This window comes from Somniosus microcephalus, chromosome 4 (genome assembly GCF_052327205.1).
Source record: "Somniosus microcephalus isolate GS21.2 chromosome 4, FLI_Smic_1.0, whole genome shotgun sequence".
NCBI lineage: Eukaryota > Metazoa > Chordata > Chondrichthyes > Squaliformes > Somniosidae > Somniosus > Somniosus microcephalus.
In genome coordinates, this window is record NC_140990.1 from 333,156,490 (window position 1) to 333,172,924 (window position 16,435).

Genomic DNA, 16,435 nt, shown 5'->3' on the forward strand with positions numbered 1-16,435 from the left:
CTGGAGAAAACCCACGCAAACACTGGGAGAATGTGCAAACTCCACACAGACAGTCGCCCGAGGCCGGATTCGAACCCAGGTCTCTGGCACTGTGAGACAACAGTGCTAACCACTATGCCACTGTGCTGCCCCTTTCCCTCCTACGTCCCTTTGCATCCTTTGGTGGATTAAAGCCTTGGGGGGGGGGGGGGTAGAAATTGGGTCACACCCTCTTTGGGGCGCTAACTTCAACGCCCCGAAAAAAATTAGCGCCCCCCCCCCCCGAGGCCAAAATTCACCAGTAGCGCCCCAAGAGGGAGGCGGGGCGCTACTGGAAGCACGTCGCGCCGCGGTGCTGCAGGCCTTCCTCATCTTATTAAAGGGGCGGGGCCGAGCGCAGCGCGACCCGGGGCCCAGCTAGGCCACCAGGTAGCGGAGTGCCAGCAAAAGAACCCGACACTCGAGAAGTGCCAGGCTCATGGAGCGCAGCTGGCACCCCGTGGGGGGGCTGCACAGGAGGCCGGGGACAGCAATGGGGGGTGCAAAGCAACCGAATTTTTAGGCCTTGCAGTCCCCAGACTCTCTCTACCTCGGAGGGAGCACAGTCACCAGATCATTCTTGAAAGCGATGCGACGGGATGTGCTGTTTAACCCCTTTTGCAGGCCTCCCAAAGCATGCACTGCACTCTGCCTCCCTCCAACTACCAGAGCGTTGCAGTTGTAATAGCCAGTAGCAAATATGCAGTATTACCGTCCACTTCATGTAGCAGGCAAATCGCCACCAACACCAACCGTTCTAAACGGTGGAGACCGTGTTGCCAAATTAAGAGCTGTTCTGTGTTGTGGGCCCATGTTCCCTGTGAACTGGGTAGAGACTTGTTTTGAAATTCTATTTTGAAAGTCACCAGAGATATTGAATGGCATCAGACAGCTAGTATGTACATAGTAAATGAATTTAAATGCCATCCTTCTTCTGAATTTTTGTATCCCCACCACCACTAGCTGAGATATCCCTGCAAGATTCAGAGCTTGCATTTCCCCCGATAGTCGTGCTCTTGCTTTGTTACTCACGGTTGGTAATTTTTTTAAAAGACTTTCTTTTTTGCTCAAGATACCTTACATAGAAACTAGTGCCAAGGATCCGCCTCTGAATGTCGACAAAGCCTTTCACGATCTTGTCCGAGTAATAAGGTAGGTGCTTGAAACGTGATCGGACTGTGGTAATGTTGTTCACCTTTTTTGTATTCAGTGTGAATTGCCGGAATCTTTCTAATGCTGAGACACTTTTTGATGATGTGTAAATGAAAGGACAGTATTTATACTCTGTGAACTTGGTGGATGGTGTCTCCAGATTTAAAAGAATAATTGAGGGAAAGCTCACATTTAATTCAGACTTCTGGACATTCCCTCATGAACTACTAGATGAGATGAAAAATCAACTTCACATTTCCTCTTTTTAAAGTATTTTCTTATTCTCTAACCTTATATTGGCTGTTGGGACAGTCCCAGCCATCCAGTTTCTCCCAAACCAACAGATGAATGGCCTCCTTCTGTTTTGTGCTGTATCATTCTATGACTATGGAGGGCACATTACAGCAGTCCTTGACCTCAGCGCTGAGTTAAAGCAGAATTTCATTACACAAACAAATTAATCTCCAGCCTACCTAAAGATTGGATAGGCTGAGGTTGTTTTCTTTGGAACAGAGGAGGCTGAGGGGAGATTTAATTGAGGTGTATAAAATTATGAGGGGCCTAGATAGAGAGGTCAATAACCAGAAGGGACATAGATTTAAAGAAATTGGTAGAAAGATTAGAGGGGAGTTGACGAGAAATTGTTTTCACCCGGAGGGTGGGTGGGGTCTGGAACTCACTGCCTGAAGGGGTGGTAGAGGCAGAAACCCTCATCACATTTAAAAAGTACTTGGATATGCGCTTGAGGTGCTGTAACCTACAGGGCTACAGACCAAGAGCTGGAAAGTGAGATTAGGCTGGAGAGCTCTTTTTCGGCCGGCACGGACACGATGGGCCGAATGGCCTCCTTCTGTGCCATAAACTTCTATGATTCTACCCCACATACACACACAAGAAAAATCAGGCAATACATTTCACACGTTTCATCTCTCGCTGCTCTTGACGAATGTCTTTGTTGCACATTTGGCGGCCGTGCCTTCAGCTGTCTAGGCCCTAAGCTCTGGAATTCAGTTGCTAAAGCTCTCTGCCGCTCCAACTCTCTCCTTTTTAAGTAGCCCCTTAAAATCTACCAAGCTTTTGGTCACCTGTCCTAATTTCTTATGTGGCTCAGTGTCAAATTTTGTCTGGTGACACTCCTTGGGACGTTTTTTTAAAGTGGTATCTAAATGCAACTTGTGTGTATGTGAATGTTAATTCATTGAGATCACTTCTTTGGCCATGTAAAGAATGAACTTGTATTTATGTAACACCTTGTCATGTGCTCAGCAGGTCCCAAAATGCTTTGCAGCCAATGAATTACTTTTGAAGTGCAGTCACTGTTGTTTTGTAGGCGAATGCGGTAGCGATTTTGTGCACAGCAAGGTCCCACAAACAGCAATGAGCTGAATCACCAGATGGTTTTGTTTTTGTTGGTTACGGGAGAATTTTGGCCAGGACCCCAGGAAAAACTCCCGGCTCTCTTTTTTGAATAGTGCCATGGGATCTTTTACATCCATCTGAGCAGGAAGTGAGGACCTCTGTTTAACTTCTCATGCAAAAGACCGAGGAAATGCTTAGGATGGAATGACCTTTTCCCCACTTAAATCGTCAGGGACTGGCGGGTACGGTGGTTCAGGCAGTGGTCTTTCACCAATGGGACCTGGGTTCAGTTCCAGCCCAGATCAGCTGTGATGATAAATCTGTTCTGGCTTCTGACTGTAAGCAATCTTTTGTAAAATGAGTTTAGGTAGTCTCACTTCAGTTCCTATCGGGCAATGGGTGCACAGCACCAAACTGCCCCTCGTTCAGCACTAAATCGGCAATCTCAGTCAGAGAGGCCGCGGAACAACTGATGTGAGAAGTGGAAATTGGGCACCCTGCTGGATCTCCTCGTGTTTATAAAGATGAGACTTCTTTGTTCTCCTGATATGGGCAACATTGCATGTATTACCCATCCTGATTATTGTTTTACAACCAAGCGGATTGTTAGGCCACTTCGGAGGGTTTTAAGAATCAACCACATAGTGTGGGGCTGGAGTCACTCGGAGCCCAGACCGGTACAGCTGGTACATTTCATTCCCGAATGGAGATTAGTGAATCAGTTGGGTTTTTAACATCATGGTGGGATTGAATTCATAACCACTTCAGTTGCTAGTCCAGTGCCATGATTAGTACACTACTCACAGAATCACAGAAACCCCACAGTGCAGATAGAGGCCATTTCGGCCCATTGAGCCTGCACCGACACATATCCCACCCGATCCCCGTAACCCCTACACCAACGCATATCCCGCCCTATCCCCGTAACCCCACATATTTAATCCCCCTAACACTAAGGGTCAATTTTTATCATAGCCAATCATCCTAACCCGCACATCTTTGGACTGTGGGAGGAAACTGGAGCACCCGGAGGAAACCCACGCAAACACGGGGAGAATGTCTGTGTGGAGTTTGCACAGTCACCCGAGGCCGGATTCGAACCCAGGTCCCTGGTGCTGTGAGGCAACAGTGCTAACCACTATGCCACCGTGCTGCCCTTATTGTTTGGGAGAAGTAGAGGTACCTTCACTCTCTATCTACCTGTGCTATACCTAAACTGAGGGTGCTCTCTACCAACACTGGGTGCCTGAAAGTATAAACACTAACTTTAATGACCATGAAATTCACACAAAAAAGGAAAACAAATAATAAATTGCCACTTGGGTGGTGAAAGCTTTCATAATTTGGCTTGATCTTTCGATTCAAAAAAATATAGAAAATCATGCATAGAATAATTCCACTGCCAAATCCTGATTACCCTATTACATGGAATTTATAGCACAGAAATAGACCATTCGGCCCAACCGGTCTATGTCAGTGTTTATGCTCCACACGAGCCTCCTCCCACCCTTCTTCAACTAACCCCATCAACATATCCTTCTATTCCTTTCTCCCTCATATATGTTTATCTAGCCTCCCCTTAAATGCATCGATACTATTCGCTTCAACCACTCCCTGTGGTAGCGAGTTCCACATTCGCACCACTCCGAGTAAAGAAGTTCCTGCTAAATTCTTTACTAGATTTATTATGCCTTACAAAGGTGGTATTTACAAGATCAGGAGCCAATTTTTCTTCAAAACAAAAGCAAAATAATGCAGATGCTGGAAATACTCAGCAGGTCAGGCAGCGTCTGCGGAGAGAGAAACAGTTAACGTTTCGGGTCGATTACCCCTCGTCAGAACTGGAAAAAGTTGGAGATGGAACAGGTTTTTAAGCAAGGGCGGGGAAAGGGGGAGGGGAGGAAAGAACAAAAGGGAAGGTCTGTGATAGGATGGAAGGCAGGAGAGATTAAGAGACAAAAGGGATGATGGTGCAAGGCAAAAGGAGATGGGAATGGGACAAGTTAAGGAACAAAAGCCAATTTTTCTTGCCTCTCCTCCCTCCCCCACCTCCCCAATAAGAAAACAAAGGAGTCTATTTGCATGAAGTACAAGAATAATGAAACAGTTGGCAAAGGCAAGGCGTTAACTAAAGATGTGCTGTTTCTTTGTATCTACTTCCAAACAGGCAACAAATACCAGAGAAGAGTCAGAAAAAGAAAAAGAAGGCAAAATGGCGTGGAGACAGGACAGCTGGTTCAAACAAACTGCAGTGCTCAGTCATGTGACCAGCCTCTCTCGCCTACTTGAAAGCTGCTATTGTTCAAGTCAATAGGAACGTTGAACCCAATGCTAAGTTATGTACCGCCTGTGTGCTACACAAGGACCTTTCAGACTGTGCGCAGTAAACTGTAGCAGTGTTATGTATGGGGTGGGGGGGTGGGGTGGTGGTGTGGAGGAAACACTTTCCCTCCTTGGAGCAGGTTTGCACTCTTGATGATAAAGACCCGACTTGTGAAATGCAAAGGCCTGGCCGAGTACCTCGTCTGACTTCACTCGAACTGAATTTAGCAGAGAAGCCACTTTTTTTTAAACTTTTTTTTTGCCTTTCACTTGAAGCCGTGCGTCAGACTTAAACTGCTGAGCTGTCGTGCGTCCAATTCCACGAGCGGTGTGGCGCCTTGCCCCGTTTTTCAAGACGCCGGGGCGACGTCACGAAAAACCGACTGGCAGAAAAAGGGAAAGGGATTGGAATGTGAACGAGAGAATTAAATCCATCTGCAGTTGCCTCCTGGACATTGCTTCAAACTTGGCACAGAACAAAGCTTGCAGTCCATAAATTGAACAACTACAGTTCTCTTTCTCTATTCCCCCAGCCCCCCACACTTTTTTTTTTAAATACATGTAAAGAAAGGCTTCACATTACTTGGCCCATTAAACTGTGGCTGCACAATGGTTCACAGTCTGCAGCTACTAAAACGTAAAATGGAAGACCCTCGCAGAAGAGGAGGGGGTTTAAAGCGGCTCATGTGTCATGATTTTTCTTTTTGTAATTGTTAAAATATCTGCACTTTTGTTGGGTTTTCAAACCCATTTTATATGCCTGTTCTCGGTTGTTAAAACTGCACTGCAATTTGTTTTTGTTTTTTTTTAAAAGTGTTCGGATAAACGGCACCTCTTCTGGTACCAGACATGTGAAAAGGATATTGTTCTAACTGATCATAAAGGAACTTCTCCCTTTCCCAAGAAAGCAAACAGCAACAACACAAGAGGGGAGAAAAAAAAATCTTTGTTCTCGTGTTGATTTGCTTCTGGCGCGCAGCCTTCTGTAGCCAGAGAGCTGGAAGAGTAAACCACAGGCTTTTGGTCTGTGACTAACTGTAAGAAGAGGAGGAGATGGGCTCATGAAAGCGGGCAAGGTGGAAATGTCCACTATTGCGAGGGCACTGCACGGGTGCAGAGGACGTGCAAGCTACGTTTAAATTCTGTTGTAATTGCTGCAATGAAAAGCCAGTAATGCGAAACTTGGTAATAATTCCCAACATCAGCAGGAACGTCTGTCCCTTGGACAAATGCCAGGAGACGTGCGTGAACCAACTATACACATAGAAAAGCCAGCTCTCATTCTACATGATGTTTACAGTGGCCTCTAAGTGAGATGCCAAGTGCTGACTTAGTCTTTTGAGGTTTTTCATCATCATCTGGTGCTCACACTACAATTTAGGTTGATGCCTTGGTCATTTTTTTTTCAACGAATGTTTGCTGACCCATCATGGTGAATGTTCTGTTACCATTGGAAGTGCCTTTACTGACATCTTGGGGCATTACTCTACAGTGTCACTACGTTCAATGTTATGTGAACAGGTCCATATGAAACCATTGTGCACCAGTCGCTGAAGGTAAGCATGCAGGTGCAGTAGGCGGTTAAGAAGGTAAATGGTATGTTGGCCTTTGTAGCGAGAGGATTCGAGTACAGGAGCAAGGATGTCTTGCTGCAGTTGTACAGGGCCTTGGTGAGGCCACACCTTGAGTATTGTGTGCAGTTTTGGTTGCCATGGAGGGAGTGCAGCGAAGATTCACCAGACTGATACCTGGGATGGCAGGAATGACATACGAGGAGAGATTGGGTCGATTGGGCTTATACTCGCTGGAGTTTAGAAGAATGAGAGGGGAATCTCATTGAAACTTATAAAATTCTAACAGGACTAGACAGATTAGATGCAGGAAGGATGTTCCTGGTGGCGGGGGAGTCCGGAACTAGGGGTCACAGTCTAAAGATAAGGGGTAAGGCATTTAGGACAGAGATGAGGAGGAATTTCTTCACCCAGAGAGTGGTGAACCTGTGGAATTCTCTACCACAGAAGGCAGTTGAGGCCAATTCATTAAATATATTCAAGAAGGAGTTAGATATATTTCTTAAGGCTGAAAGGATCAAGGGATATGGGGGAAAAGCAGGGACAGGGTACTGAATTTGGATGATCAGTCATGATCTTATTGAATGGCGGAGCAGGCTCGAGGGGCCAAATGGCCTACTCCTGCTCCTATCTTCTATGTTTCTAAACTCCTGCCTGTGGCTGGCATCACTCCAGTGATGCACAGCTTCTGTCCTTGAAGACACTGCTGTCTAATTGGGAAGTCTTATAATTGCTACTAAGCTGGTCCTGAGCAACTATAGAATTACAAGGATGTTGTTGTCCCGTTGGGGCAGTTTTCTCAAATGGGCTCAATTCCAGGAACCGCCTTGCACCCAAAGGTTCTACCGCTTGACCGCTGGGAAAATTCACACTGCTGCGAGCTAGTTTTAAATTAATTGCTTTCGGCTGAGGAACTGTTTGTACGTCTTGCACAGTAGTATATATTAATTGCTAGATGACTGTCTGTCCATTAATGCTCCTAACAGGACAGACATGAGAATGCAAAAGTGTTGTAATGTAGATAAATGTGGCAGCCAATTTGCAAACAGCAAGGTCCCACAAACAAAAATTATGATGAACCTTTATAAAACACTGGTTCGGCCTCAACTGGAGTATTTTGTCCAAATCTGGGCACCGCACTTTAGGAAGGATGTGAAGACCTTGGAGAGGGTGCAGAAAAGATTTACGAGTGGTTTCAGGGATGAGGGGCTTCAGTTACATGGATAGACTGGAGAAGCTGGGGTTGTTCTCCTTGGAGCAGAGATGGTTGAGAGGAGATTTGATAGAGGTGCTCAAAATCATGAGGGGTCTAGACAGAGTAGATAGAGAGAAACTGTTCCCATTGGCAGAAGGGTTGAGAACCAGAGGACACAGATTTAAGGTGATTGGCAAAAGAGCCAAAGGCGACACGAGGAAAAACTTTTTTATGCAGCGAGTGGTTAGGATCTGGAATTCACTGCCTGGTAGGGTGGTCGGTGGAGGCAGATTCAATCACTACTTTCCAAAGGGAGTTGGATAAGTACCTGAAGGAAAAAAATTTGCAGGGCTACGGGGAAAGGGCGGGGGAGCTGAAGTGCTCTTGCAGAGAGCCGGCACAGGCTCGACGGGCCGAAGGGCCTCCTTCTGTGCTGTAAACCTTCTATGATTGTATGAGGTAAATGACCAGATAATCTGAATTAGTGATGTTGAGGGAGAACGTTTGGCCAGGAGAACTCCCCTGCTCGTTTTCAAATCGTGCACGGGATCTCTTGCATCCACCAGAAAGGACAGACTCTGTTAAACATTTCATCTGAAAGCTGGCACCTCTGACAGTGTAGCAGTCCCTCAGTACTGGAGTGGGCTCCAGCCTAGATTGTGTGCTCAGGTCAGTGGAGTAGAGTGTGAACGTATGACCTTCTGACTGAGAGGTGAGAGTGCACCCTCTGAGCCAAGTCTGCACCTTACTGACCTTTTAATATCTGAGACTACAGTTAAAATCCAGCCCAGACGAAATTCTCTCTTGCGTGTTGGCTGGAAGGGTTTCGATTTGAAATGAGTTTGAACTGTCTCGAGCTATTTCATTAGCCATCAGCACAAAACTGACCCTAACTTAGTATTGGTTGGCAATCTCACTCCGCGGAGCCTGCAGGATGACTGGTATGGGGACTGCAAAATGATGGATTATGGAATACTTTTCTGATGTTAGAACAGAGCCATATTGTTGGGGCACAGTAGAGTTTGACTTGCTCTACAACTGCAAATATGGTAATTGGATCAGCAAGAACCTATTCAGTTGGCATCTTCCTGCCAGAATAATGTTTTAAGGCAACAACAACTTGTATTTATATAGCGCCTTTAACGTAGTAAAACGTCCCAAGGCGCTGCACAAGAGTATTAAAAGACAAAAAATTTGACACCGATCCACATAAGGATAAATTAGGGCAGGTGACCAAAAGCTTGGTCAAAGAGGTAGGTTTTAAGGAGCATCTTAAAGGAGGGAGGAGAGGCGGAGAGGTTTAGGCAGGGAATTCCAGAGGTTAGGGCCTAGGCAACAGAAGTTGGAGGAGGGGGTGGGGGGCGGCGCGGTTGTGATGTTGTGGCATACCCTTTGTTAACACATTCCCGTGTTGGGCAGCAGAATCAGAAAAATTGTCTGCTGATGTTGTGAACACGACCTGGCTTTTCCTTGCATTTCCTAAATGTCGTAGAGTTACCAGGTGACATGAGCTGTTGGCATCAGCCATCTGTTGGCTACAATATACCAGTACGTCAGGAAGTGACCCAGTGACATCTTCGGAACACCAATACCTTTTTAAGTGCAATTTGGCATATATATTCATCTATTAAATTGTTCACGTAACAGTTTAAAGAGACGACGACGACACCCCTTCAGTATCTGGTACCAGAGAGGAAAAAGGGCTTGGAATTTTGGATGACACCTTGACCGTATGAGTACCACGCTAGTGGTATGACATGCAGACAGTCGGGTTTTCGACCCTTTGCCTCCACTACCATTATTGTTCCTCGTAGTGGACTGTCGTTTTAGTGAAAAGTAAATTGGTGGCATTTAAGGGTTAACCACAGAGCCATGTGAATAGCGTTCATTGTAAGGTGAATTTGAACGGTTACCAAGACAACAGCCAACTGAATCTGTTGGCTGCTGTTGTACTTCAAGTTAAATGGAGGCTTTGAGGTTTCATGTGTGGTGATTCGTATAATGTGACCTTAATTGCAAAAAAAAGAGGAAAAAAAGGTTTTAAACAAGTGATGTATTATTTTAATAAAATTCTAACTGGAGAACTGGTTTCTGTGAAGTTGTTTTGAGTAAGACTTGTATGTGCGGAGATGGGTGGACTGAATGGACCAATTCTCATTCCCACAAACCTATTATTCTTGGATTTTGACCCAAGATATTTTTCTTTGTATGATCAATGTGAATTTGATCATATATAATACCAAGTCTAATTGGGACTGAAGTTCTGCTATTGGTATATTCTGGAGTCCAGTTGGCTGAAGTGATGTGTCTGTCTGAGGGAGGGAGGGAATTCTACTCCCGTCTTTCTGTCAGATCCACGGGCTAATGGAAATAAAAATCGGGAGAGACGTAACACGGGTTGCCAACTCGCTATCGCCCGTTTCACACTATATCGCACAAAGTCGAGATCTGCACCCTAAAGTCTAATAAAGGTGCAGTGGCTGAGTGAGTTTGTTTCTCATTCCGTTTCTTCTGACACTGAGCAGTGTCGCCTGGCTGGAAAAAGATGCGCTTTTAATGGCACGTGGTAGGTTTGTCTTCAGTCAACTGTTGAATGAGTGGGAGTAACACATGTCACAGTTTAGTTTGAAAGTACATATTGGCATCCTGAGAATATTTCTTTTTATTTAAAAAAATTGAATGTACCCTGCTTAGTCTGCAGGGAATTCTATTTTTTAATTGGCCTTTTGTCACTGTTGCCCAGTTACGCCCTCCATCTTGTCTATAATTCAGGCAAAGTGCCAATGTACTGTAGTAGGTTGACTATCCCATCTGTTACACAGTGCCTGAGAAACTAGCCCAGGTTCTAAGTGTGCAGGAATGTGCAGTTGCAGGTCACTGCTTCTACCTGTATTTTAAAATGATGGGCCGAGTGGGGTAACAAAAACCTATTGCGGTTAGAACTGTAGCACTATTGACGGTACTGCCGACCTACTTCAATTATGGTACACCGTTCCCTTTTTAAGCTTCAGATTTAACTGCAAGCAATGGTTAAGTAGGAAATTCCTTCTTGTCTGGCATTTTTTGCTGTACCTGCCAACATTCGCATTTTTGTAATGCAAGAGGCTCTCTTTTTTTTCACCAGTTTCTCATTAAAGTCGCTTTCATGTTCTTGAAATAAGAGACTGGCAAATACATTTCATCTTCTGCTTATAAATGTTGATGACTCAGTGAAATGTGAAATTCTCCGAGGTTAATGGGAGCATGCTTGTTGGGCAGAACTGACCGCATTGGGAGCACAGCTCCATTACCAGAACAGGAATGGATTTTGCTCGTTGAGATAATTAGCTTTGTGCATCAAGATTGTTTACTGTTGCCTTTTCTTTTTAGATTATACTTAATTGATGTAATGGTGCAGACTGTCAGTATGTCACTTAATCAGCTGAGTGTGGAATAGCAATATTGTTGGAATTTATCAAAGTCCCTTTCACGTGCTCCTGCTAGTTTTACAGTGGAAAGGCCAAACGGAGGAAAAATTTAAAAAAAGAAATGGACAGGTAAATAGAAGGAAGTCTGCTCCTTTCCACTGACACTGCAGTGTAAGATGTGGAGAAAGAGGGTCATCAAACTGTGGGTCACTCATGGCTGAAATGAAGCGGTCTGATTGATATGATTTAATAATATTTTATCTTGAATTCCAGCTTAACTACCAATTTTAAAATGCGCAACGCTGAGGCCCTGTGGTGGGATTGACAGTTCAAAGGTTTCTGTTCCCCAGCTTCCTCTCGGGGCGGGGTGGGTGGGTGGGGTGGGGGGGAGGCAGTTGGGATTCGAAAACCATTGTTCATAGACTATTTGAGCACCGATGTGATATCCGAATGGAATGCATCCCCTCCTTCATGTGTCTAAATAGGCCGTTGAACATGACTAACAGCCTCGTGTCTCCTGCTGCCTGGAGTTCTCGGCAGCCTTTCCAAAAAGGGCGTGTACAAGCCACTGGTCTTATGCAGCAGGTCCAGGATAATTAACTCATTAGCTCACACAATATTTCTGCACTGCATTTAAAAATATTGCAAGATCATACTTCCATTTTTCTCAGTCTGCGCTGTAAACAGATGTATATTTGTGCACTAGTTTTTTTTAAAAACTTTTTTATTACTGTATAAACACTGTCAGAATATCCCTTTTTTATAAATGTCATTTGTTTTCACTAGTACACACCAAAGCTGTGGTGATTTAAAATGGTGGGGGTGGGGGGGCAGCAAGAGACAGGGCTCCCTACTAGTAGAGCAAACTTGGAAAATTGATGCTGATATTCAAGTGTTACGTTCTTGTATAAGAGTTATTTAATGTTTGTCAGAATTTTAAGTGCGGTTCGCATAAAAATTCCTGCTAATATCTCGATTTTTATGTCAATATATCAGCTTGGCTCAGTGGGACACATTCTTGCCTTGGGTCAGAAGATTGTGGATCAAGTCTGTGGGAGTACCATCACGACAGGGACTGCAGCGGTTCAAGAAGGCAGCTCACCACCACCACCTTCTCAAGGGCAACTAGGGATGGGCAATAAATGCTGGCATTGCCAACGACGCCCTGATCCCCAAAAAAATTTTTTTTAAAAAGGTCCCACTCCTGCACTTGAGCACATAATCGAGGCTGGCACTCTAGGGAGTGCCGGAGTGGTCATCCTTTCCATGAGAAATCATACTAAGGTCTCATCACTGATCCAATGACACTGAAGAATAGAGGGGTATCCTGGCCAACATTTCTTCCTCACCCAACACCACCAAAAACAGATTAACTGTGCGTCCTGTTGATATTTGTGAGATTTTACGACTTAAACTCCCAATGTATGCGCAGCTGTGATGCCTTTTGAGAGATGTATTAAGGTCCTATACAAAATGCAACTATCTCTTGTTTCAAAATATCTATAGAACAGACAGCCCTGATCTACGCAAGACTGGAACAGACAGATGAGACCTTAGTATGATTTCTCATCGAAAGGATGACCACTCCGGCACTCCCTAGAGTGCCAGCCTAGATTATGTGCTCAAGTATTTATCTGACTTCTCCGCATTTCAAAATATACTGAGCTGAACAGATAGGTAACATCCCCTTAAGCTGATGAAAGTTCCCTGTCACACACATGATGGGCCAAATGGCCTCCTTCTGTGCCGTAAACTTCTATGATTCTATAAATCCAAATGTTTACTCCCAGAACAGACCCATCTTTATTTTTAAGCAAAATGGTTTATTGGATTCCCATTAACCTGTATTTTGATCGAGGCTGATATTCCAGAGTATTTGAATAAAGGCTTTCTCCAAAACAAGTTTTTTTTTAAAAAAAATACACAAGGAAAAACGCCAAAGCCCAAAGGGTTTGAAGGTCAGCCTTTCATAGTCGATAAATTTTTCAAATCTGTACACTCGTGTATTAAAGAACAAGTAAAGAAAAAAAAAAAAAAATTGGCATTTAAAAAAAAAAAAAATAATAATAATAATTCCCAATATTTCCACAAAGAAAGGTCAGCTTTCTGTTGGGTTCTCTTCAGCCTTATATTTTCTTCCCACACTAGACTGATACCTGGGATGGCAGGAATAATGATGTATGAAGAGAGATTGGGTCGACTAGGCTTATACTCGCTGGAGTTTAGAAGAATGAGGGGGGATCTCATTGAAACTTATAAAATTCTGACTGGACTGGACAGACTAGATGCATGAATGATGTTCCCGATGGTGGGGGAGTCCAGAACCAGGGGTCACAGTCTAAGGATAAGGGGTAAGCCATTTAGGACTAAGATGAGGAGGAATTTCTTCACCCAGAGAGTGGTGAACCTGTGGAATTCTCTACCACAGAGGGCGGTGGAGGCCAGTTCATTAAATATATTCAAGAAGGAGTTAGATATATTTCTTAAGGCTAAAGGGGATCAAGGGGTATGGGGAGAAAGCAGGGACAGGGTACTGAATTTGAATGATCAGCCATGATCTTATTGAATGGCGGAGCAGGCTCGAGGGGCCGAATGGCCTCCTCCTGCTCCTATCTTCTATGTTTCTAAATGAAGTATGGACATCCTGTGGCTCACTACTGCAGAACTGTTAATATTGCCTTACAAGTTAAAATGCTGTATTCACCCTACAATCCAACCGGGTTGTGGCTGCTCCCATAAATAAGTGGAAGTTTGACCTTTTTAAAGGCCTAAATTGAACTGTAAGGGGTAGAATTACATTGCATTTTTACCCCACCTCTCCCCATTAAAATGTGCATGATGGCCCGTAATTTCCGATAGGAGGCTTCCTGCGTGCGGAGGCCTCCTATTGGGAAAAAAAATCTACGGACTTACCTGAGGGCTCCCAAGGTGCGTACACTTCCGCTCCTGGGCCTCTCAAGTCGAAACGCCCAGGGCCCACATATCCCAGAGGCGGTTCACAAGCGTCCCTGGGATCACGTGGGCCATGAGGAGCCAATAGGAGAAGAGAATCTCCCGTCATACACTTGACAGATAGACCTGGCAAAAGTATGACTGGAGATCACCCAAAAACACAGTAAAACATTAAATACATTTTTTTTTTAAAACCTCACATTTTTAAAATGAGTTAAAGTTACAATAAATTAAATATTTTAAACAACTTTTTTTTGATAAAACTGAAGTTTTTTACAGGGCTAAAAATAAACTTAACTTTTTAAAAAGTATTTTTAAATTATAAATGAGGGAAAAATAGATATTTTTTTTCAGTTCTTATGCTGGTAAAAGCAGGCCTTACGCAGCTTTTACCAGGCGTAAGATTTTTAAGGGTTTTCAGCCAATTCTTGACAGATCGGAAATACCAGTTTTCAGCGCATGTGCTTCGCATGCCTGAAACCGACATTTCCGATGTCCATACGGTGGCATACCAGCACGGTGGCATAGTGGTTAGCACTGTTGCCTCACAGCGCCAGGGAACCGGGTTCAAATCCGGCCTCGGGTGACTGTCTGTGTGGAGTTTGCACATTCTCCCCGTGTTTGCGTGGGTTTCCTTCGGGTGCTCCGGCTTCCTCCCACAGTCCAAAGATGTGCGGGTTAGGTTGATTGGCCATGATAAAAATTGGCCCTTAGTGTTAGGGGGGATTAAATACGTGGGGTTACGGGGATAGGGCTTGGGTGGGATGGCTGTCGGTATAGGGGCCGGGTGCTAGGGTTTGGATGATCAGCCATGATCTCGTTGAATGGCGGAGCAGGCTCGAAGGGCCGAATGTCCTGCTCCTATCTTCTATGTCTATGTCATACGGCTGTGTACACAGCGCATACACACCCATAGGGATTGGAAAATACAGGCCAATTTTTTCAAGGATGGGATTTGAAATGTGGGCAGACTGTGTAGGTATGTGTTCACCTGGGCACTAGGTTTAGAGGTACGGCACTGATAGTGACAGATGGGTAAACATCCTGATTGTGTCTCGTCAATCGGCTGAGCAGGTGATGTTCACACAGGACTGACTAAAATTAAATAAATAAAACACAAGGGTCCAACATATATACAACCTGAAATCTCCTTTAACAATATTTGATAGTCTGTAATAAAATCTGGCAACAGTGGTATCTCTACTTTTCTTCGGAATTCATATCTTCTTAGGCAGGCCTTCGGAACCGAGGATGACTTGCTTCCACATTAAAAATGAGTTCTCAGGTGACTGATGAGTCCAATGCGGGACCTACAGGGGTCGATTTTCATTGACCCGTGGAATCGGGATTGGAGGCATGCAGGGGGGTTAAAGTCCTGAATTCGGGGGTCCCGACACCATCCCGCCTCCATGTAAGTTTCAAAGGAGGCGGGTACCCGCCCCGCACTGGGACCCGCCTACCCGAGGCGGGAAGGGATTAGTGCCAGTTAACTGCCTGTTACCAGGCAGTTTTTAGCCTAATCCCTATTTTAAAGCTTGAAGTGTGGGATTCCCGACGGCTCCAAACCACGCCACGTTAGAGGAGTCGGGCCGTCGGGTTGAAGGACTTGGAGGGGTCGAGATGTCGGTGTTCAGGTGAGTGATGGGTGCATGAGTGCAAAGGTAAGTGTGTTTGGTGTGTCTAAAGTGTGTAAAGAAGTTTAAATTACCTGTACTTACCTTTACAGCCTTCCTTCCTCTAGGTTTCGGGAGTCCATCATCTAACCAGCGCAGAAAGGCTGCGAACTGTCAAAAGTGACAGCCTGCAGCTTTCTGTGCCGGTGAGATTTCTAACTGAGTCTGTGTAGAAGGACTCGGGTTAGAAGTAAGACTGTCAGTGTTTGACAGCTTCAAACAGCCGTGAAACACTGATATTTCATCTGTCAAAACGGCTTGACAGACTGAAATTTCATCTGTGACGTCACCTGTTGCCGGGTGGCCCTTTAATTGGCCTGCTGAGCCCGCTGGGCGGGCTCAACAAGGTCAATCAAGTTAAAATCGCGTGGATTGGTCGCATCTCGATGGAGGCGGGACTACAACCCCGAAAGTTGTAGTCCCGCCTCCTTCCCGACTTCTGAAGGAAAATCACCCCACAGTCTCCGTCACAGGTGGGGCAGACGGTGGTTGAAGGGGCAGGTGGATGGGTTGTTTGGGTTGACATGCGCTCCTTCCGCTGCCTTTCCAGAAGAAGGTGTAGCCACCGCCTTGCTCCTTGAGCTGGCCTTCCCCTGCCCGCCGGGTCTCTCTTAGGGCGGCGATGTCGAAACGTCTGAGCTCCCGGGCAGCGCTAGCAGTACGGCGTTCCGGTTGTCCATGATGTTCCAACGTTCCATGATGTTCCAGGTCCCGAACTTCATTTTAAAGGGTGGAAGATGCCCGTGCGTGAATTCTTTCAACGTGGGGTGGCCGTTGCACACCAGC

The 16,435-nt window shown here is 45.2% G+C and overlaps 1 protein-coding gene across 2 annotated transcripts in view; it reads left to right on the top strand.

Moving 5' to 3' along the window:
• LOC147120687 (ras-related protein M-Ras) overlaps positions 1-9,701 on the top strand; it is a 57,540-nt gene extending 47,839 nt beyond the window's left edge. For both annotated transcript variants that reach the window (XM_085986867.1, XM_085986868.1), the window contains exons 5-6: positions 1,091-1,170; positions 4,697-9,701. In XM_085986867.1, the coding sequence (XP_085842993.1) occupies positions 1,091-1,170; positions 4,697-4,796 (180 nt within the window). In that variant the 3' untranslated portion in view covers positions 4,797-9,701. The remainder of the gene's footprint in view (positions 1-1,090; positions 1,171-4,696) is intronic.
• The last annotated feature ends 6,734 nt before the right edge of the window (positions 9,702-16,435 follow it).